The sequence below is a fragment of the Simochromis diagramma genome, unplaced genomic scaffold (assembly GCF_900408965.1).
Source record: "Simochromis diagramma unplaced genomic scaffold, fSimDia1.1 OVJJ01000463.1, whole genome shotgun sequence".
Taxonomy (NCBI): Eukaryota; Metazoa; Chordata; class Actinopteri; order Cichliformes; family Cichlidae; genus Simochromis; species Simochromis diagramma.
In genome coordinates this window covers 4,264,503-4,286,639 of record NW_024386941.1, presented here as the reverse complement: position 1 = coordinate 4,286,639, position 22,137 = coordinate 4,264,503, and the positions used below count along the sequence as shown (strand labels likewise).

Below are 22,137 nucleotides of genomic sequence, written 5' to 3'. Positions count from 1 at the left end.
ATATAAAATGATTCTTATAAACTTTTTTTTACATCAAATGATAATTATTATTATTTCTATTTAGGGCGATCGTGGCTCAGGAGTTGGCAGTTCGCCTTGTAATCAGAAGATTGCCCGTTCGACCCCCGGCTCGGACTCTCTCGGTCGTTATGTCCTTGGTCAAGACACTTAACCTACTGGTGATGACCAGAGGGGTCGATGGTGCGATATGGCAGCCTTGCCTCTGTCAGTCTGTCCCAGGGCATGCAAGCCAATATTATTTAAACTAACTGTATATTTCTGTACATTTAAGTATTATTATTCATATTGCCACATTCATTGACCTTGTTTATAGGTAATTTCATTGTTTAATCAGATTAAAATGTTCCTAATTTAATGTTTAAAAGCACTTGGAAAAGGCAAAATCCCATGTAAAATTAGGGCAACAAACTGTATTGTCATTACTGAAAATAACCGTATTTTTATGAGAAAGTTATTTTCTGTTATTTTCTGGTATTATTTTGGCGCCCCAGATGCTGGAATATTACTGTCTTTTTAAGATGTTTTTTCTAACAGTGTATTTGTTTGTGTGCGTGTGTGTGAATGTTAAAATGCCAAATAAAACAAATATATGTGGAGATTTTCTAAACCAACCTTGCTGAGCTTTACATTATATTATTTAAGAGGTTTTCAGTTTTTAATGTTCTCCTTTTATCATTTCTTTACTTTTGATGTTCTTGTGAAAGCACCTCAACATAAGTTACAGAGAACTCTATATAGCTGTCTTCACTCTATAATGGCGCCAAAGTGTATGTTAGGATCATCACTTTTTGTTTTTGAATACGCTTCCATCATTAAGGATTTGTCCTGTCGTATAATAACATTAACAAGCCAATAAAGAATTAGGTCAACCGAGTTTCACATCCCGCTGGCCCTTCTGTATAGTTCTTCTGTGATTTAGGCATTTTGTGCAGTACATCCAAGCCAAATATAATTTGAGCCTGTGTGCTTTGGCTTCATCCTGACACACCTTTTTTAATCTGGGAACCTAGCAGCTAGTCGCGACTTAGCCTCTGCAGGCAAATTCTCTCTCATTTTTTTCTTTTTTTTAGGATCTTCTTACACTTCTTATTATGTCATTGAGTCACTTCTAACAAATGCAGATAAACTAAAAAGAGCAAATAATAATCTAAATTATCAACATGATAATCTTCTCCCTTATCTAAAGATTTTGTTCATGCTTTTGCAGATGCATTTTGTCAGAATGTGAAAAGAACACACTGGCACTTGTTTTTTCCTGCCTATCACAAAGTCTCAGGATCTTTGCAAACACATCTGAGATATTAATTGGGTGCTTCACCCAGTAGAATAAAATGCTAATGAATTTCTCTGTCAAGCAGAGTCCTCGAACACCAGATTTCTATTTAGACAAATAGGATAAAGTTGTCATTAGTCAGTGAGACGCACGTATGCATCCATGTCTTGAATTCAAATAACAAGGCAAGAACAAGCTTTTAAAATATTTTCCCAAAATAGAGACCTGAAACAAATACATCCTGTTTGCTCAGACAGACGCCCATCAGTCCAATGAAACACTCTCCCTCCTTCAGTGTTTACACTGTTGTCCTCAGTGCCCATGAAGGCTTTGTCCCATCTGAGATAAGAGATTTGTGACTGCTTCATCACAGTTCTAAACAGTGCGAGATAATGGCTGAATATTACCAACAGACTTTCCGCTTGTGGCAGCAAGGAGGTTGTAGATGTGGGATGAACCTGTTTCTGGAGGGAAGTGTTTTTTAGGCTGATAGAAGAAGAAAAAAGAAGGACAAATTGAATCTAATCGCACTGGCACTTCATTGAGTTCCCCCTTGTTATCAGAATGCAGGAGCGCCGGGAGGGAGACAGTAAAGGAAAGTCCCTGTCGTGAGACAAAAAACAGGGACAAAGTCGTCTGAGCAGAAATGAGGTTTGGAAGAGTGGGGGCCCTGTGAACTCTTCCCCATGTGTGTCCTTCATGACAGATGCAGAGGCCCAACCACTGACAACATGTGAGGATGGGGAGGATGGGGAGGTTGTGGAGGGCGAAACATGTTGAATAAACACATTCAGTCCCGTGCTACCCCCATGATTTCCCCTCCAAATGAAAACCTCAGTTGATATACAATATAGATTCATCTGATAGCTCAGTTTATACTATGTGTTTATACATCAGGATAAATGTACCTTCTCTAGCCAAGGGATCGTGATGTTCTCTATCTCCAAACAAACATCCTTAGACTCTGCTACATGTTCCCCAGACCTCTAGGATATGTTGATAATGTTGTGAGATAGCTGAGACAGTGAGACAGCCCAAAGAGAAACAGTGATGAACTCTGGAAAAAAAAAGGACAGCTTAACTCTAAACAGAGGCCACTACCTTTAAAAAAACATTTTTTTCACAAGCTGCAGAGTAGCTGAGCTTTCAAGGTTTCATGAGTTCACCTCTCCACAAATAATTTCGGGACTGTCCTCGCACGTAAATACTCCACTGCAGTTACAGCGGAAAAACAGGAACTTTGGGATGATGATTTGCCCATGAAATCGATGGGGTTTCTTGTTTACGCTACTCTCCACCCACTCTTGTTTCCCAATATTGCCATGGTAACAAACCACCACTTGAGCTTCATATACACTTTTGCACGCACACTGCATGAGGTAAATCTGCACTTTTTCCCTCTCAGCGTCTGCTTTCTTTCTCACTCTTTGCTCCTTCCGAGTTTCCCATTTGTTTCATTTTCCCCAGTTAGTTCTATTTTTCGCTCAGTTTTTTTTTATGCAGCATCAAAAAGCCCAAACTTTATACATAATTAATAGCCACAGATCATTAAATATATTTCAAAAAAGAAAGCCTAAATGGGCAGCTTGAGATTTCATTATTAAAATATTATATTATTTTAAAGCTTGAAATCATGTATAGTTAACAATTTTAAAGTCATTTGACTAAAAAGAACATATATATATATATATATGTGTATATATGCATATACATATATACACATATATGATATATATAAGATGTATATACATATATATGTATATACAGTATATATAGATATATGTATATACATATATTAATTTATATAGATATATATATATATATACACACACACACACACATATATATATATATATACATATACATATATATATATGTTCTTTTTAGTCAAATATACATATATATAAAATTTTGTCTCTGGTATGTCTCCTTCAAAGCTACTTTTTGTAGCCTGTGTCAGAATTTGGCCCAGTCCCACAGCAGAAGTGGTGCCCTTCCCCCAAGCATTTTAGGAAAAACATTCACCATAGTTCTCTGTATGTGTGTCAGTGTGATGAATAAAGAACGGAAGCGGGGCAGAGGGTGACTTCACACTTAAACAGCCTGTTTACAAGTCATTTACAGAACGGCAGGAGGGGGGAGAGTCTCAAAGGAGTTTTCCCCCAAAAATTGAAAAAGCCGCCTTTTAGAAATACACAATCAGGAAAAAAACAACACAGCAAAAAGCTTTATCTGCAAATCTAGTAATGGTGAAACGTGAAAAGACTACAGAAAAACAGAGAAAAATAAGCAGAAAAGCTGAACTGGTTACACTATTGGAAAATTTAGCAAAGGTGGAACAATGAAAGCTTTCCTGTACACGAGCAGATTTCCATGCAGTTCTTTTTATATTACAGGAGACAATTTTTGAAAGATGACTCCATGGTAATAAGAATGAAAACTGCAAAGAAACCACTAAGCTTATTACATTGTAGAATTAGTATGCTCGAGGTAAAAAAGCAAAAGGGAAGCCCATAAATAAAAAATGGAGCAGTAGCAGTGACGACGGGAATGGTGACAGGGGAAGAGCACTGACTGAAGCTGGCTAAGATTTAAAGGCAGAAAGGATGCCTGATTATTTTCTCTTTTTCCCATGCACAGTCATGAATACACTCAGTACATAATTGCTCACAAAAATGTCTCTGCCAAAGCATTATGACAGTGCATTAAATGTCTGCATCTCAGCCTCAAATCACACATAGTAGCATAAATGAAATGATGGCAGCTTGCACATGGGTTCAGTTACAATGTTTAAACTCAGTCTTCCTGTAATATTTTAACTTCTCTCAGGCAAACTGATGAAGGACATTTCCAATACAGTACCCTGAACTTCTGTGAGCATTACAGTATCCTCACACGTGTTTGCACTCTCATTATGTATGCATCAAGTACATTAACCAAGAGTTTTTACATTACAGCAAAACACAGGAGCATTGCTGCATGAGGGTACTCCATATGCTTCTGTGCAATAAGTAAGGAATCCTATATCGTCACAGGCTTATCAAACATTCTGTTTACTTCGGAGACCACAAATCTATCTGGATACACCCCAGGAGACTTTTGAGTTGTCATCTTTAAACATCACTCAGCTGCTTCCCCCAGGTTGAAAACAGTATTTATTTTTAATCAAAGCCTTTGTTATAACAGTAATGATGAAACTGCATGTGTCCTGCATTCTGAGTGTTGGCTGATCTGTCAAGAGAATCGGATGATCACAACTTTAGCGCTGCAGGGTAGTAACTGAAAGTGTGACAGCTGTGTTCCTGATGAACTGAGAAAATGTCAGCAAAAATGTGACTCGAGCAATTCACTCCTCCTTCCTCAATTAACTAAACACCCGCGAGCAATGACCAGCAGGAGAACGTTTTGGTTGTACTGGAAAACGATTAATGGGACATATGAAGAAATAAACTACCCAGTCCAGAGCAGATCTTTAGATGAATAGTGTTATCCCAGCATGGCATGACTTCACATACAAATGGCAAATTGCTACATTAATCACGATATCCGCTGTCTGGGCTAATCAGGGCCTGTAAGCAATAAGTTGTTGATGGTAAAAATTGGCAGCAGGTGATACTGTAGTTCACTCCGGGCATCAAACCAAAGATCTGCACCGGTTTGCAAACCAAGATCGTTCACATCTGCACACCCCAGAGTCCTTTTCAGTGAGATTGCATGCAAGTATCACTGCCTGCCACATGAAAGTGAGGATGTACTCTAGCCACTCTACAACCATCACGTAAAAAGGTGTTTTGTTCTTATCACAGTTGCACTAGGGGATTTGACAAAGGAGCAACAAATGCTTAGAGATGTTACAGAAAACTGTGGGCTCATGAAAGAAATGTCAGAGTGAGATTAGAGGTTTTTGTTGCAACTAAAATCTGATGAAGCGTATCGTGTATGATTTCCATCGATCTTCTATAAAGACATCGCCAGGTTTGACTGGACGCAGCTTCTTAAACCAGATGTCTGGATTCCTTCAGCCTTGGCAGTGATGCATTGACTTGCTGAAATTATCAACAAATTGTTTCTCCATTATGCTGGCCATTCCACCATCTGCATTTATTTCACTCCCGAGCTGACTTCTCAGACGCAGCGAGGCTGCAGACAATACACACTTTTTCTGGGTACTTAACCATGGAGTATTTTTTTAGGACATCCTCTGAGGGTGATCAGCTTTTCCAGCAAGGCTGAAAGACTGACTCTGTATAGTGTGCTTAAGCCATTCTCATTTAAACACAAAAACGTAAGGTACTTTTCACTTCAGATTCCACAGTGCTGAAACTCAGCATGGTTTTTGCCCCAGTTGGATCTGACTGGCTGCATGTCCAGCATTCAGCCAGCACTGGAAGAGAAGGGTGGTGTTCAGTGTTGATGTGCATTGTTCTAGTTTCACCATGGATTGCCAAATTCATATCAGCTCCATCAGTTTCTTTCGCCCACGTCGATGTTTTGGATCCCATAAGATTCATTTGTGATGCAGCCTGGGAGGAACCCAGACCACTGATTAGAGAATTTCTTCCACTGTCGAACCTTGTCTACACCGATACATGCACATAGACACACACACACCCCTTTCCTGGCTTTTTGTTCGTCTGCTATGATACCACATCACACATCTTGAATCCTGCAACCAGCTCTGCCTAATTACAGCAGACGGTCCCACTGCTCCCTTTGCTCCATGCAGGCTCCCCGCAGCACCAGGCTATACACAACAATCAAAACAAAGATCTGGCCTTTCAACACAGCAGCTAAAAGAAGCAGCACCCAACTCACAACATAAATTCTGCAGCACCAGAATCAAATTAGCCTTCCTAAGGAGGTACGCAACCCCGCGGTAATTAGCTCCCCCGCTAAATCTTTAAATCACCTAGTACTCAGGAAATCTATGTTAGGCTCAGCAGTTGTCTCATTACAACTAATCTACAGGGTGGATGCATTTCTATACAATAAAAATGGCACAACAGATGTCCTCCCTTACAACACAAGTGGCATTTCTGATAGATGTGGTCAAAGCATCAAGATATGCAAACAGCACTGTGAGGTTGGACCACCATGCAGCATCAGTACACACAGATTGGGAGTCTGGTTTTAGCAGGCCAGGGTGCCTTTCTGTCTGAAGCCAAGACAGACAATGTGGGTAAACCACAATGTAAAAGTGGAGCGTCTCTCCACACAAACCTCCTTTTCCGTGTGGTTTGTCATTCTCTTTCTCTTGCTCTGTCGTACAAGGCTTAAAAAAAACAACAGCTCAGTGGAACTGGGCTGAGTACAAGAAATAACAAATTCTTTGATCCTGAAAAGTTTTCTGTTTCTGCTCTACTCATCTATTATTACTGGGTATTGTATGAATATGTAAGATGTCTAGTGATATTATTAACAATATATTACTTTGACAATGAGATAAAATTACAAGCATTTAAAGTAAAAAATTATTTCTTAGCTGGCAAAAGTAAAATAAACTGTGCAAAATGTCACATTTCAGGTAGAAATCACTATGTATTCAGTCAGTTTTCATAATGTCCTGAATGATCATTATCTGAAAAACATTCTGTTTTTACAGTGCTAACAGTGGCAACACAGGTTCCACAAAGATTACCTATTTTTTGCCACCTGAATTTCCTGAAACACTATCCAACATCCACTATTTCTCACTTGGGCAACTTACGTATTGCCTAATCTCTGTGTTCATACTTTTTTCTAGCCCCAATCAGACATGGTTGTAAAGCAAACTGATCGGACTAAGAGCAGGTATACTCCCTGCACTGAATGCGCCACTCCTTCCATGACTTTTTGGGCTCAGTAACATTCTTCTCAATCGTTATTTCAACTGGCAGTCAGTGCAGCAGAAAGGCTGGAGCAAAAAGGGGGCTGAGGTTGCTGGCAGACAAAAGCGATGCATTCTTTGTAACAGTTAACTTCTGGATTTAGAGACATTGCTCAGCGGTTAAGATATTTTAGGGCTGTGTATATATAGTATATGCATGCATGTCGTGAATGAAAAATTCAACATGTTGGCAGCTGCTTTCTTTCATTACAACACATGACCCTCATCATCCTGCCAAAATTGATTTGTGGCTGTTTGTATAGAATGTAGTCTTCTGATTACTGATTTTTGTTACCTGGCAAACTGTCACTCAGTGTCTACTTTCCGGTCTGGTGGCTTTTGATGGACAGCAGGGGACTGGATGGATGATTTAGCACAGATTTGCTTTGGAACAGTGTGAATATCGCAAGCAGATGATGCTTCCTGATGCCCAGCTTGTTTAGCGATGCCAACTGCCTTGCACATGTGCAGGGGGACCACGGACTGTGAGAACAGAAGGCCTGGCAGCCGTTAGCACAGTCAGCCTCGAGGTCTACCCCCCTTCCCACTCATTCGTCTCAAAAGAGACGAATGGCAAAGTGAATAATCGTCTCTATTTACAAAGGTTAAACAAAAGTCTTCCTCTTGTGCCTGAATACAACACTGTAACAACGTGGCCATGTAGACACCCTTAAAGGCCACACACCTGCAGTCTGACTTCACTCTGTTGATAATTTCCAACCATTCTTTCTTGAGCGATCCAACCAGATAAGCCTGGGTCTGCTCAGACTGAGACCTACGAAGCTGCCTGTTTGTGTCACTCCAGGGGTGCTCAAGCATCCCCAGGCAAGCAGATGTGCTGCTCTCACCTGCTCTGATCCACATGTCACCACTCCACAGGGAAACAAGGGGAAGGGAAGAGGTGTAATTGGATCACAAAGAGGACACATAAGTGTGGGAAAGGGAGAAAGGAAGAGATAAGAAGTCTGATCATGGCAGAAAGAACAAGGACAGAGACAAACACAGAGACTCAGACAGGAAGAGTGATATCCCACTCCTCAGAGTCAGAGGATAGATGTTAGAAAAGGGATCAACAGCTGAATCCAGCTGCTGAGAATGAGCTTTGTTACAGCTGCCAGAGGCCGAGTGTCCCTCTGGAGACTCTCGGCTGTTTTCTTTGCGTCTCTCGCGCTCTCTACTTTCACTGTGCTCACACAGTCTTTCACAGAAACTTGGAAGCAGTGCTGAGAGGTCTGTCTCACCTGCAGCAGACAGTCTGGGTGACAGACTGTACTAATGAAATTTTGTGTCCCACAAGGGGGATATATAAGCCCATCTTCCTTCCTTGCCAGATGTGGGCAGGAAACCCCTCCAGTGAACTTTCATACCTCACAACTTCTGCTTTACAGCCAGCACTCAATGCGGTTGCATCACAGCACTGAGGTCTTGTAAACATTGCATACTCTTACCACTCAGCACTCACGTAATGGACAGCAACCAGCTACAAATTTGGACTGTGTTTTGCAAAATATCACTGGCTGCTGCCCGTTTGTTTGGACATTAGACATTTGGGAAAACATGATATATTATGATGGGCATATTTTCCTGCATTTACAATGAAAATTTCTCCTAATAATTATTAATAGTTATGAATAAATAATAAATTAAATCTTTGCAGCTCTACAGTATAGTTAAATGCAGTAGTTGCACTTTAATCCTTAAATGCAGGGTTCCTTTCATGTTGTTTCACAGTTCGACGTGCGCACACCCACAGCTTTGGTTTTACACTAATGAACAGTATTTCCTCCCAGCTTCTGTATTCAACCATATAACATTAAATTCTCACCACAACCTTCTCCTCTTCCTGTGCTGTTGGACAGAAAGAGGCGGCAGATTTGATGATGGACGGCTAAGCACAATAAAATGCGTTCAGCTGTCTCGAGCAGAGCAACTTTGACCTGAACACCCACACTCTATCCAGATGTACATCAGTGTTTATGTTCGCTTCATTGCCCCTGCTAGGCCCAGGAGTAAGTGTTCGAGGAAGTATTACATTCACGAACACATTAAGTAGCACATCCAGTTTCCTGCAATTTTACCATTCCCTGAAAATACTGTTATACCACAGAGCCACAATGAAGCTCGGTAGTTAGCAGGAGGAAAAAGAAACAGAAAAGGGAGACCAAAAACAGAGTCAGCTTGCCTCAAGCTAAACCAGTCTCAGAGGAAGAAAAAGCCAGTCTGGTATTAAAACAGACAAGTGAGTATTTCGCTTGGCAAAAACCATCTCCAGGAAAATGTCTGGTGAAAACTGATTACATGGTTTGTATACCAAAATATCCATATGAAACTGGCAGTTCCCCTCATTTTCATAGTTTACCTCACTTATTTTCAAAATGCTGCAGTGTCATTTGAATGTTTTTGGAAGAGCTTTAGTTGACAAGGTAGTTGTTATGAAAAATGTGTGATTGAGCAGGTGTCACGTTCAGTCACCAAATCATTACATTTTGCATTTTCGTTTTGTAAAGTTCAGTTTGGGTGAAATTCAAAATGAGCCATTTTTATGTTTCGAATTTTTATGGGCTGAAAATGTGGTCGCCGTTCAGCGGTAGCTGCTGAAACAGTGATAGGAGAAACTTTTTATGGAGAAGGAGAGAGCTGCAATTTCAAAATACGAAATACTGAGGTTCACGTGCCACTTGCATTAGCCAACTTCATAGATTTACTGTCAGATATTAAATTTTCATTCAGTTTTTAATATGAAGTCAAAAGTATGCTATACTGAAAAGACTATAAAAAGCAAGGTCTAATTCATCAATGTAGGCTTTCCAGGGAGGAACCTAAACCAAAAGCACCATCCACAGTTTATCACTGAATACCTGAGTCTTCACTACACAACAAAGCACTTATTTAACCGCTAATAAAGAGCTGAGGACACTGGATTTGTATCACTGTTATTAGAACCTGCTTAGTCATTAGAAGGTAGGTGGTCATTGTAGTAGAAAGAAAACTGCGGAAACTGTGAGTGTGAAAAAAACACTAGAAAGAAGCTCAATCATTCATACGTTTTCTCGGAGGGAATTATGGGTATTTTTCCCTCACAGAGTGGTTTCTTTTATGTTGCCAGGAATGGAGTACTGATTCATAGTGCCACTTCACTGAGGTACCCCTTTCAACTAGGTTTTCTTTAAAGCATTCAATGTGAAATAATAGATATGTTTGAATGCTGCTTTATGTGGTATCTAAACTTAAAAAAAGGCTCATAGTAGGTCTGCCCACGAGAAATCATAGGCAAAGAATAATACTCATAGATTAATGTTTTTTGAAGGAAAGAGATTTTAAGAAACGGAAGCAAATTAGGCACCAAAACAGCAGATAAATGCAAAAGTTTGAATACAGCTTCAAGAAAGTCTCACAGAAAGCAGTCTTCGTCTCATGTTGCTAAGGGGTTTGCAGCAATAAAAGCGGTCCATTCAGTCATGGACGTGGGGGAGGTGGCTTTAAAAATTAGTTCTGGCCTATCTTCACACCTAGGTAATGAGAAATGAAGTGAGATCAGATAAGAATTTAGCGTCTGCCGGACAAGCAGACAGACAAGGAAGCCCCCCTGCTTATGTCACCTCCGCTACTCATGCAAGCGCTTGTCAGGGTTCATTTCCCCCTCAGCTGCTCGGAGACCCCCTCTCGCCTTTCTGCTGGAGCCAGAACAACCCGAAAACAGACAGAGGGGCAATTCTTAGCAGAGACCCTCCAAATGAGCCAAGAGCCGCAATGATATGAGGCGTAAATTATTCCCCAGTGCAGGATTGTGACACAATCAACTGAAAACTTTCATTACTTATTACATATGTAAAAGCCAAGACAACCATGTGCCTCATTATGTTTAACAACGACTTATATTACTTGTATTATATTCTTCTTCCTCAATCAAAAGCCTCTGATTAACAGATGTGATAAAATGACGCAGAAGTAATAACTTTTTTCGTCTTATTACTTTCTTATTATTCAACAAGGTCTTCACACATTTGCATTAAAAAAATACACTTGTACAATGAAATGTAACAGTTCCTCTTGAGTGAATGCATGCTTGCAATCTGGAACGGAGATATAATATGAGGCAAGAGAGCATAATTTATAAAATGAAGTGTGGACTGTAGAAAGTTGCGTTGGTATTGTGGTTCCGGATGTGGATTCGGATATGTGTTGTAGAGTTATATTGAACCTCGACACCATCCAGAAAACTTGTAAATTGGACACAGTTGGAAAACTAATAAAGGAGAATGGAATTAGTAACGCCTCATGAAACACATTCCATAATGCAGCTCATAGTTTTCAAGTGCTGTTTTTCATGTCGAATTTGATTTCCCCTCTCCAGGGTGACCTATTTTCTTTGCAGCAGATCTCATATATTGAATTACAAGAGTGATGCCTGTTAATAGGATTAAGCCCTTATTTTTTATTTATCCCCCCCCACACACACATCTAATTATAAAGTCATCTGTAAAAGCATCTGATGTATAGTGAAAGTGACAAAAAATAATCACGCCACATGAGAATAGCCCTGAAACACCCACAGATGGGAAGAGGAAAGTGAAAAGGTAACGTGATAATCATAATGTCCATACTATAGGTTTTTTTGGGGGGGTGGCTTTGTCTGTGAAAGATGGGTACACTGAGAATTTTATCTACAAAGAGAAAAGGCAGTCATCAGATGTCTTGCTGAGATGTTTGGATGTAGAACTGGCACCCTAAGTAAGAGCAGTCTGTTCTCACATGGGCCGCCAAACACACGTCTGCAACAACCAGTGAAGCCCAAGAGAGGCCAGAGAGCAGAGGCTTTGAAGAACTACTTCATACTTGGACTCAGTAGGACCCACAGATCAAGCATGTCATACTCTTAGGAACTGTCTGAGGGCAGGTAGTAAGCAGCCAATGGAGAGTAAAGACAAAACTCTGAAAATCGCTGGTTCGAAAGAAAACATGAAATCGTTTTTTCCTTAAACTTTTTTAATCAAACATGAACTCCAGCTCACACTGGAAACAGTGATCTTAGAGTTTCACAGTCCAAAACATACATTTTTTAATTACTCTTTGGTCGACTTTCCAATTTTCAAAATCAATTTCAGAACATTCCCCTTTCTCATTACACTTGCGGTCTTTTTGATTTATAAACTACCCACAAAAAGTCCTTGTAGTGCCTTAACTACATTTAAGTGTCACAGTATGACATTGTGTCTCCTTTCACCCCTCCCTCATCCACAGCAAAATCCTGGGCCAAGATCTCATCTGCTAGGCCGTCCATCTGGGCTGCACTCTATTTCCAACTCCTTGATCCATGCAGTACTGCTGTACACACTTGCAAAACAGAATCTCTATACTCGTAAAAAGAAACTCCAGCTTGCTGATGTGAGAAATGGCTTGAATGACACCTGATATGCCTCATTTTCTCTTTGTAATTGCTGTCTTTTTATTAATAAATGACTAGTGGAAATTATTTTTTACCATAAAAAAACACTACATTTACATGGGTGCTCTAATTTGTCTGAACTTTAATTCATCTTGTCGCTTATGGCCATTTTTTTCTCACGCTCAACAACCCTAATTAAGGTGCCTTTTGAGACTGAAGTGACATCTATTTCTTTGGATAAAGCCCTGAATTTGTCTCTGTCTGTGAATATGTGAAAAACTCCTTTGTGCCTCGGCTGACGGAGGACTTTGCACTGCCTCTGTTACCCTGGAAACCTTTTGAGAGGTGAAGGAGAGGACAGCCAAGGAGCAGATCATGTTGGCCTAAATTTGCAGGTAAATCCTCACTAAGGCTGTCCAATTTAAACAGCTTTAGCATTAAATAATAACCCTCGATGAGGAAAAAAGGAGTTACTCTGACAAACTTCTATTTTATTTATCTAATAACTTTCCATTTGTCGCTCTCCACAGTTGCACCAAAGTCCAATGCAGACCCTTACATAAGCAAAGTGTTAAAGCATGGGAGTGTTGATCAAATCAATCAATTCATAACCTTTTACTGAATTAAAACATTAAAAAATCCTACCTCGAGAATGCAGGTCCCTGGTGCTGTGTTCTCCTCGACAGACACGTTGTAGAAGTTTCTCTCAAAAACAGGCTCGTTGTCATTTATATCCTGAAGAAAGATGTTTACAACTGCAGTGGATGAAAGAGATGGCTTTCCTCCATCAGTGGCCACCACAGTTATACTGGGACTAGGGTTCTTTTCATAATCCAGCTGGGAGAGAGTGGTAATAATGCCAGTAATGGAGTCTATACTGAACCAACTGTAATAAGCACTTCCATCTTGTAGGATGCTGTAGCTTATGTCCCCATTTGGCCCCTGGTCTTTATCTCTAGCTGTTACCTGTAACACAAAGCTACCTGGAAACACCACTTCAGGAATGACCTGCCTGTACACTGGTTGGTCAAAGAGAGGAGGATTGTCATTGATGTCAATCACTTGGATAGTGAAGGAGGATTCAGCCCTGAGCGGAGGCATGCCGGAATCTGTCGCCATCACCCTCAGCTCATAGGTGTCTCTTTCCTCGCGGTCCAGAATCTGATCCACACAAATCAAATAGATTATGCTATCCTTAGTGGTCAGGGCAAACTTTCCATCACCTCCCTCTAGTGACACATTGACATTAGCATACTCTCCGTAGTCTGGGTCAGTGACTGAGATGCGGGCTACGTACTGGCCTGGCTGTGCCCCTTCTGAGATTCTGGGAGATCCGTCCTCACTGAGAAAGATGATGGTCATTGTAGGCTGGTTGTCATTGTAGTCTCTGACATGAATGGTGACAAAGGCATTGGTCACTTCTGGGTGAGTTGCGTTGTCTTGCGCCTGGACCACCAGCTCGTGGACCCTCCTCATCTCGAAGTCCAGTGGTTTGTTGAGGGTGATGACGCCAGTGCGAGAATCTATGACAAAGTAGCGATCTGGGTCGCTTTGTCTCCTGTTAATTTCATATAGCACCATCCCATTATCGCCCTCATCAACATCTGTGGCAAACACCTGCAGGATGTTACTTCCTGGTTGAAGGTTTTCAGATATTATAGCATGGTAGCGGCTCTGGTTAAAAACAGGAGCGTTGTCATTAATATCTTGCACAGTAATATCTAACGTCATCTGATCAGTTCTTTTGGGGGACCCGCCATCAAAAGCCTCCAAAGATAAAGTATAGGTGGATCTTTTCTCTCTGTCTAGAATGGTATTGACCACCAAATCCAGATAGAGAACTTCATTGCTTCCTCTCCTGGTTTCCAAGGTGAACGCCTGGCCAACATTTCCATCCTTGATAAGGTAACCCTGTGTCGTAAGCTGCCCTTTATCACTATCAACAGCTGGCTCGAGAGGAAACCTAGTGCCGATAGCTGTCTGTTCAGGAATTTTAAAAGTGGCTTGCTTTCTGGGGAACTTTGGAGCGTGGTCATTTATATCATTCACCTTGATGGTCACCTCTACTGTCACACCTGTCATGGTGACTGCAATGAAGTTGTACCTATCCCTTAATTCTCTATCCAGAACTTTGGCAGTTTTAATAATGCCTGTGCTTTCATCTATATCCAAATCACTCCCTACTCCTGTGCCCTCATGGTCTGAAATGAAGTACAAGGATGCTGTTACGCCAGGGGGGAGTCCTGCACTGATGTCACCTACAATTGTACCTGCTGGTTGCTCCTCATCTAGCTGTAGCTCAAGGGTTCCCAAGACCACAGGTGAGTGGACTGCTATAAGCTCCAAGACCACATATACCATTAGCACTATCCTTTGGCTCCACCAACCCTCACGATGCAAAGAATCCATTACAGACTTCCCAAAACCCTTGGCAGCAGTCTTCATTTTGGCCCCTTCGTTTTAAACCTAGAGACACACAGAGAGGAAAGGCTGAGCAATATCAAAATATTATTTATAAAAAAGTTAGAACAGCAGAAACTAAGTAAAGGTGTAATATTTTTATAGTAAGGTAGTTTAAGACACCTAGGTAGCCTACATGCCTTAAACACTTTCCCATATGTTTTATTGACTTTGCTCCTACCCACACTATATACAACTGGCCAAGCACATAACATTTTCCTTCACTTCTTTTTCACCTAATAAGTCGACACCTTGTTTCTCCCATATACCAGAGAGCTCCCCTTTGCTAAAGAAACATCAAAGCCACAGGCCACAGCATACCACTTCAGACAGGGAGTCTTTAGCTGTTGCTCTGCAGCTTTAATTAAAAGGGTGCGAGAATCAGTTTTGCCAGGCTACCCCGTGTGTTTGCCATAGCTGTTCGCCTTTGTATAAGTCTGGGAGGTGAAGTCCTGGATTTACTATTTACCACCACATTTATCTTTCGTGGAATGAGGAATTTTAAAACAATCCCCCCAAGAACCCTTTCAAATAACTCTCCTTAGGCAAACATATTGAGTTTATGAGAAGTAAGAGTGTGAGTGTTAAATCAAGGGGAAAAAATATTGAAACACTGATATTTAAAAGCAGCAAGGGTATTAGGATTTCTTGCATAAACAATAGGCACACTCTGGCAAAGGATCCACACCACTGCAGAGGAAATGTAATTGAGACTGAGAGACACTGTGGAGCAATGTGGAAATGTTTCAACAAGACTGTCACCATCTGCAGAATAATCCAAAACCACCAAGTGTCTGGCTCAAAGAAAATTATTGTGTCGTTTTCATTACATAAAAAGACAGGCTTCCAATTGTCTGTGGTTCTGTGTAATAGGTCTAATTCATAATGACTTTAACTTCCTGGTTAAGTACATTTTGCTTTAATTTAAAGAAAATATATACAGAAGTGCATCAATATTTGAAGGGCTGGCTCTCTGTAAAAAGCTCTTTAAGGCTCCCCCCAGTGGATTAATTGATACCTGCAAGGAAACATTCAAAGACATCTGCGCATCTGTGTGTGAGCATGTGTCTGTGCGTGTGTGTGTGTGTGTGGACTAAATGCCTTCCTGAATGCTGTGTGGCGATCTGTCTTAGCCACAGTGGTAACAGTGTATTTGAGTGACAGAGCAGTACTGCAGAATTGAAGGGCTCCATGCAGTCTACCTCTTTCCCTTTTTCTGGCTCTGCAGCATTGTAATTGAGGTCTGCTGGAAGTTGGCCATGAGCACACAAGATTCCAGGGCTAATTTCAGTCTGCCGTGATTCAGAGCCCACAACACTGAAGATGCTAACTTTTAACGTCATAAATTGCTTTGAATTTAGTGTGAGTAGCGAGAAACCTTGTATCACATCTTGTTTTGAAATATGGCATGAGAATGTGTCCTGTTTGCATCTGGTGTGTTACCGGTCCAAGATGATTCAATGGTTTAGGCATAAAAAGGAATTCTGAGCCAATTTGCTCCATTAATCTCTAATTCTTATTGCTTTCACAGAGACCATAATAATTGCAAATGACAAAACCATAAAAGGCGAGCGCTACAAATTCACCATTACATAGTACAGTTTGGGTTGTTTTCTGAGTGCTGTTCTTGGCAAAAAACATAAGCACATCCATGACAGGCTGAAAATCTTGACAGCACTTGAACTTTAAAGCCTCAGTACTGATTTACTTTACTAAAACACTGGGGATGAACTTTTACAAAGCTCCCTCCAGTGCACAAAGGATAGCTTTTCAAGGCCAGACTCCCTGACCAAATACCACAACTGAAATAATGCAGTTTCTGGTTGAGCTACAGTGGAGGACCTCTGCAGAGCAGCGCAGCCTAATGGATATAACATACACACAGTTGGGTAAGCTAATTGAACAATACCAGGTAAAGCAGGGCACGTGGTTTCAAAAGATTCAGTGTGAGATTAAAGAGAAATCTATGCAGACTAAAGCTAAGATGTTAGCCTAATATATAACTGCTGTTGCCCACCCACGCAGGTATCACTGAGTTTCATACCTGTTCCTAAATTGCCAGTGAGAAGTCACATGTGTCAAGCTTTGGGAAAGAAAACTCTTCAAAGAGGCTGCTGATGGTTAAAAGCTGTTGCATTAAGTAAGCCAATCCGATTGTGGTTTGGATTCAAGCATTTTTCTTGCATAATTGTCCTAGAACGTGACTCTCTTCTTCTGGTAGTTAAATACTGTTAATGGCTTTTGCAAAGATGACGCAACCGCTGGTGGATTAATCCCATGTTCTCTGAACAAAGACACTAAAATGTTTACTTTGCACGAGCTTCACTATTTTTTTTTTCTCTAAAACTGGCGTGTGCGTGTAATATATCACGCACACCTCAGTGTTAGCTGAAACTGTAGCATTGACCCAGTTTCTTTTGAATCCTTTAAACCAAGTCGAACGACCGAATCGTTGGTTCGTGGGATTTACATACAGAATGAAAATCTCTGTTGGAATAAACTAGATATCATTGTGAACACTTTGGTAGCATGACTGAAATCTGCATCAAAATCCCTGGCAGCCTTGAATGCTGGGAACATCAGGGCAGCACTTTTTCCCCCTCCACTGTAGTCTAAATCGTGTTTGGCAAAATGTATTGGATATTAACGTCTAATAGCTGAAAATACTTGGGCTTATTTATATCTGGCTTTACAGTTTTGGGTGAAGTATGAGGTCTATTTGTCTTTCTCTGCTGCTATGAAGACAAGTAGGCCTTTGGTTTGGCAACTACTACAACAAACAGTATCTAAACAAACACTACTGCTGCCTCCCTCCATGAGCCATAACCAACATTACATAGAAGAATGCCAACACTCTCATGAAAATATAATTCTTAGCAATGCAAAGTAAAAGACACTTTAAAAAAAAAGGAGAATTAAAACGGTGGATTTACCACAGATCATCCTGCCAAGTCATATCATTTCATCTGAGAATTTATACATATGTTTTGAATAGAGAATGCCTCTCAATTGCCACTAACTGAACAACTGTCAAACACTGGCCTCAAGCAAATGTCTTAATCACAGACAACATCGGAGATAGCTTCTTGTGAGTAAATGATGTGCTAACTGGAAATACATTATTGGTTAAAAATCGCCCTCCATCAAACAAAAGTTTAGCAAATTACCCCCAAAATAAAGCAGGCTTCTACTCCATTAACGCAACCAAAAAAACCTATGTAACACTAACAAACCAAGAGGGACAGCTATAGTGACAGACTGCGTAAAATGAGCTTCTAATTCCATGTCATGAGTCTAGTTACTCACAGAAAACGTCTGTGGTTTCAAGAACACGCCAGCCTGCTTGGGGCTCGATGGAGCCATAATGGAAACCACAGACAGAAATGCAGATTGACTGGACATGAGGATGGCAAGCTTAGCTCAAAGCAAACTACAATGCTCTGAATGTTTGCCAGACTAAATGCCACATTTCTGTACCTTGCATTACTCTTTGATACTTCAGTCGTTGGGCATGTAGTCTTAAAAAGCCCTTGAAAAACCATGACAGGCCCTTCCTGACAATAACAAACATCACATTGGGAAAACCCACAAGCTACATTTTTTTCACTGTGAACCCTTCAGTTCAAGGTTCCGAGGGTCCGTGACAAAAGGGATCATCTCTTTCCCACAACAAGAGCAGCATGGGTTGGTTCAGCTGTTTGTGTAAGATATTCAGGATAAAAAACACACACACCTAATATCTTTGAAGATGACACTGCCTGACATTGCACTGGCAGTGCTAGTGATTGCATCATTAAAAACAGATGTGTATCGTGTTACAGTAGCAAGGGTGCAAGGAGCAGCAACAGTACTACAAACTAAGGTAAAAGTTTTCCTGACACACATTTTCTGATTATAAAAAGGGCAGGTCTCATTGGGAGTTTTTAAATCTGCGGGTGTCCAGATTGACATTCTTGCTTTCGCATTGATGCAACTTTTTTTTAAAATGACAGGGACTGGTCATAAATGTTGAAATGAACTTTGGAGGCGACAGCTTTCTGGCAAAGTGCCCTCAGACGCAATAGCTGATTTACACTCAGCTTGTTTGAGCGATGATTGAACTGCAAAAAGATGAGCAAAACCACAGACGGGCAATTTTCAGAATGTGCAAGGCAGTGAGAAACTTTATGGTTAGATTGCATGAAACATATGTGCTTTTCTTTTCTTTTTTCAGGAATCTGCACACTATAGTGCAGATAGCATCAGCAACATCATACACACGCCACAGAGACAAGACTAGTGAAAGGATTGCTTCATTCAGTGCACCAAAGGGAATATGACATAATTCTTGGACTCTTATAAACGCCACAGAGGTCCAAGCTGTGGTTTTATCCACAAGTGGTGCATCTTTCGCTTGTTTTTTCTGCAAGTTTAGATTTTAACTCAAGTCTGAAACATGGCACGCACTGCAAAGATGTGCTGGAACAGAGAAAGAGTTAGAAATGACCCTATCATACAAACAAACAGCCTCACAACTAACCATGCACAAAAATGAATGAAACAGACTCAGCTCTGGTGAATGAGCCTCATAAAATCATACAAGTGTTAGGGTTTTTCAAACTGATGACTGGTAGTGGAAAAATAGAAAAAAGAAAAAAGAAACAAAACCTGGGCTGCACCATGGCAACCATCACACAGACAACTGCATGGCGATGGATCCCAGTGACTTAATTGGCTTAATAATTAAAAGATATGAAAACCTTTTGTGGTTAATGATGTGAGTAATCACTGAGCAGCTATAGGACCAGCCGTGCGGCTACAGCAGCACTCGGAGGACTATACAATAACTGCATATAGGTTTCCCAATTTCAGAGGAATTTCTTGATCTCAGGGGGACTTTAACAAGGTGCGATTTAACAAACTGTTAAATGTGTTGTCAGCTCTTCAAAGTCTACCCGCTTAAAGTCTACGTAGTATTTATTTTTTTAACTTACTGTTATAGAGTTGAAAAACTGCCAAATGATCCATCCATATGATCAACCTTTGCATGAAAGAAGATTAAGTAGCCTAAATTAGCCACATTGCATATTGACTGATTGTAGAAATACTCTATTAAAATGACACGTACACGAGCTGCTTTAAAATTTACTTTCTAGTATTTGTTTTTAATTAATTAAAACTTTTAATGCTAGAAGCGAGTCTGCATAAATGCAACGGAGCGCGCTGATGCATTGGTCTGCTAAAACAGTAAGTAACAGGCAATTGCTTTGCATACATCCCTCCACTAAAATCCTTTTCTAAAGCAACGTGATTAGTAACGCGTTGTTAACAATATATAAGTGAAAGGGGGTAAAGTGTGCTTAGAGATAAACACTGATAAATAACTTCAACATCAGGCTGGTTACTTGTGGCGCTGGAAGGTCTGCGCAGTCCAGCTTTGATGGATACTCACATTCATTTGTTCCTTTCCGGTGTTTAAAGATGATAACTTGCGCTTCCAGATGTACAAATTCCTCTCACTGTTCCCTTATGAAGACGAAGTACAGAGTTACATCCATCCCAGGAAAAAAGGCATTATCCCCGCGGCACACTTTGTTTCTTTGCTAAATTCCTATTCAGGTCTCTTCGATTTCTTATCAGACGAAATGATTAAAAAGAAAGAAGCAAACTTGGTCTCTTTGTAAAAACTTTCCTTTCGTCTTATCGGCATCCACTGCCCGCCTGTCTGGGCTCACACACACTGCTGCAGCACGCTAAGTGAAACCAAACGATGTGGGGGCAGAGCGGTGAACGTCCGTCTCCAAAATCGAATTTCTTCAACACGTGACGGAGTGCAGCCTCCTGCTCCTCTCCTCTTTCTGCTGCTGCTGTGATTACCACAAGGAGCCACACCGACTGCAGAGGCAGGTCAGGTTATTGCTGAACTTTGGTGCCACCATCCTATGCGAAAGGGAAGTGTAAATCAGATACAAAGCTCGCTGTGCTCTGCTCATCTGAAGAGTTAAACTGTAAAAGAAATCGCACAGAAATCTCTGCTGTGGTGACATGTATATGACGCATATGTCAGCTCAGTACTTTTATAAATCCACTGATTCTTTACACGTATATTTGTTAAAACAGCTGAATAATTTCACCAAATAATACAAATACAACATACAAACTCATTTTAATCATCCCACTGCTGAAGTAAACTTTCAATCAGTATAAGATATAAACCCTTGCATTCATCATATTCATTTACTTATGCTTCCAGGCACAGTGAGGCTTGAAATGTATAATGTAAATCGGGCCTGGCTTTAGTGATTATGAATTATATCCACCTGAGCTACCTAACAAAACAACCTCGACACAGCCACTGGATCATAAGGAGATCTAGCCATCATACAGACAACATTTTCCTTCAGATGTTGGAAGTCAAGAAACCTCCCTGGGGTATTTTCCATCTAAGTCTAAAAAGGATACAATGCCTGTAACTTTTCCTCATATGTTGTGACTCTTTAAAGGAACATAGCTTACATCTTCAGTCAACCCCCAAGGGGAAGCTACACTTTTATCTCTCATGGTGCTGGAGCCATAACCCTGCTTCACTTTCTTGTCAATCACTAAAAGCTCTGAAAGTTATTAAACCCTTGTCACTTTGCATTTAGAGCTTATAAACACGAGAGGGGCAGAGAGTCCTTTTGTGTCTGTAGTTTTACTGAGAAACATCTGATGGAAATGGGATGAATGCCCCAATGTTTATTCATTTTTCTTCTTTGTCATTAAAGAAATGAATTTGAAAACTGAATTACCCCTGGCAAGACAAAATAAAGACATTTTATTCATGATATACCTGTGAAGTGACAGTATAAAGGAGGCTTTATGAATAGTAATGAACTAGCTGCTTTGTTCTGTTTGCACTGATTAAGAAAAAGAGAGATTATCAAAAAGAATAAACAAAAAAGCTTGGTCACTCTCACCGTGTTCATTTTTTTTATTGCGGCTAAAACTTTCTTTCCTCCAGCCAACCTCGTTATGTCTCCCCACTTTCTCTCCCTGAACTGCTTTTTCACCCAGTGGAATGAGTTCCAGTGCTGGCAGCTTCTCATTATGACTGTGACAGTACAGCAAGGGAGGCAACTCACACAGATATGCATATATTCACACTAATCG

At 40.6% G+C, this 22,137-nt stretch overlaps 1 protein-coding gene across 1 annotated transcript in view; it reads right to left on the bottom strand.

Annotated features, from left to right (window-relative positions):
- The window catches only part of LOC120737053 (protocadherin-16-like), a 77,257-nt gene extending 56,434 nt beyond the window's left edge, over positions 1–20,823 (bottom strand). Inside the window, exons 1-2 of the mRNA XM_040037498.1 lie at positions 20,438–20,823; positions 13,192–15,012 (exon numbers count right to left, since the gene is read on the bottom strand). Of these exons, the coding sequence (XP_039893432.1) occupies positions 13,192–14,991 (1,800 nt within the window). The 5' untranslated portion in view covers positions 14,992–15,012; positions 20,438–20,823. The remainder of the gene's footprint in view (positions 1–13,191; positions 15,013–20,437) is intronic.
- Between the last annotated feature and the right edge of the window lie 1,314 nt (positions 20,824–22,137).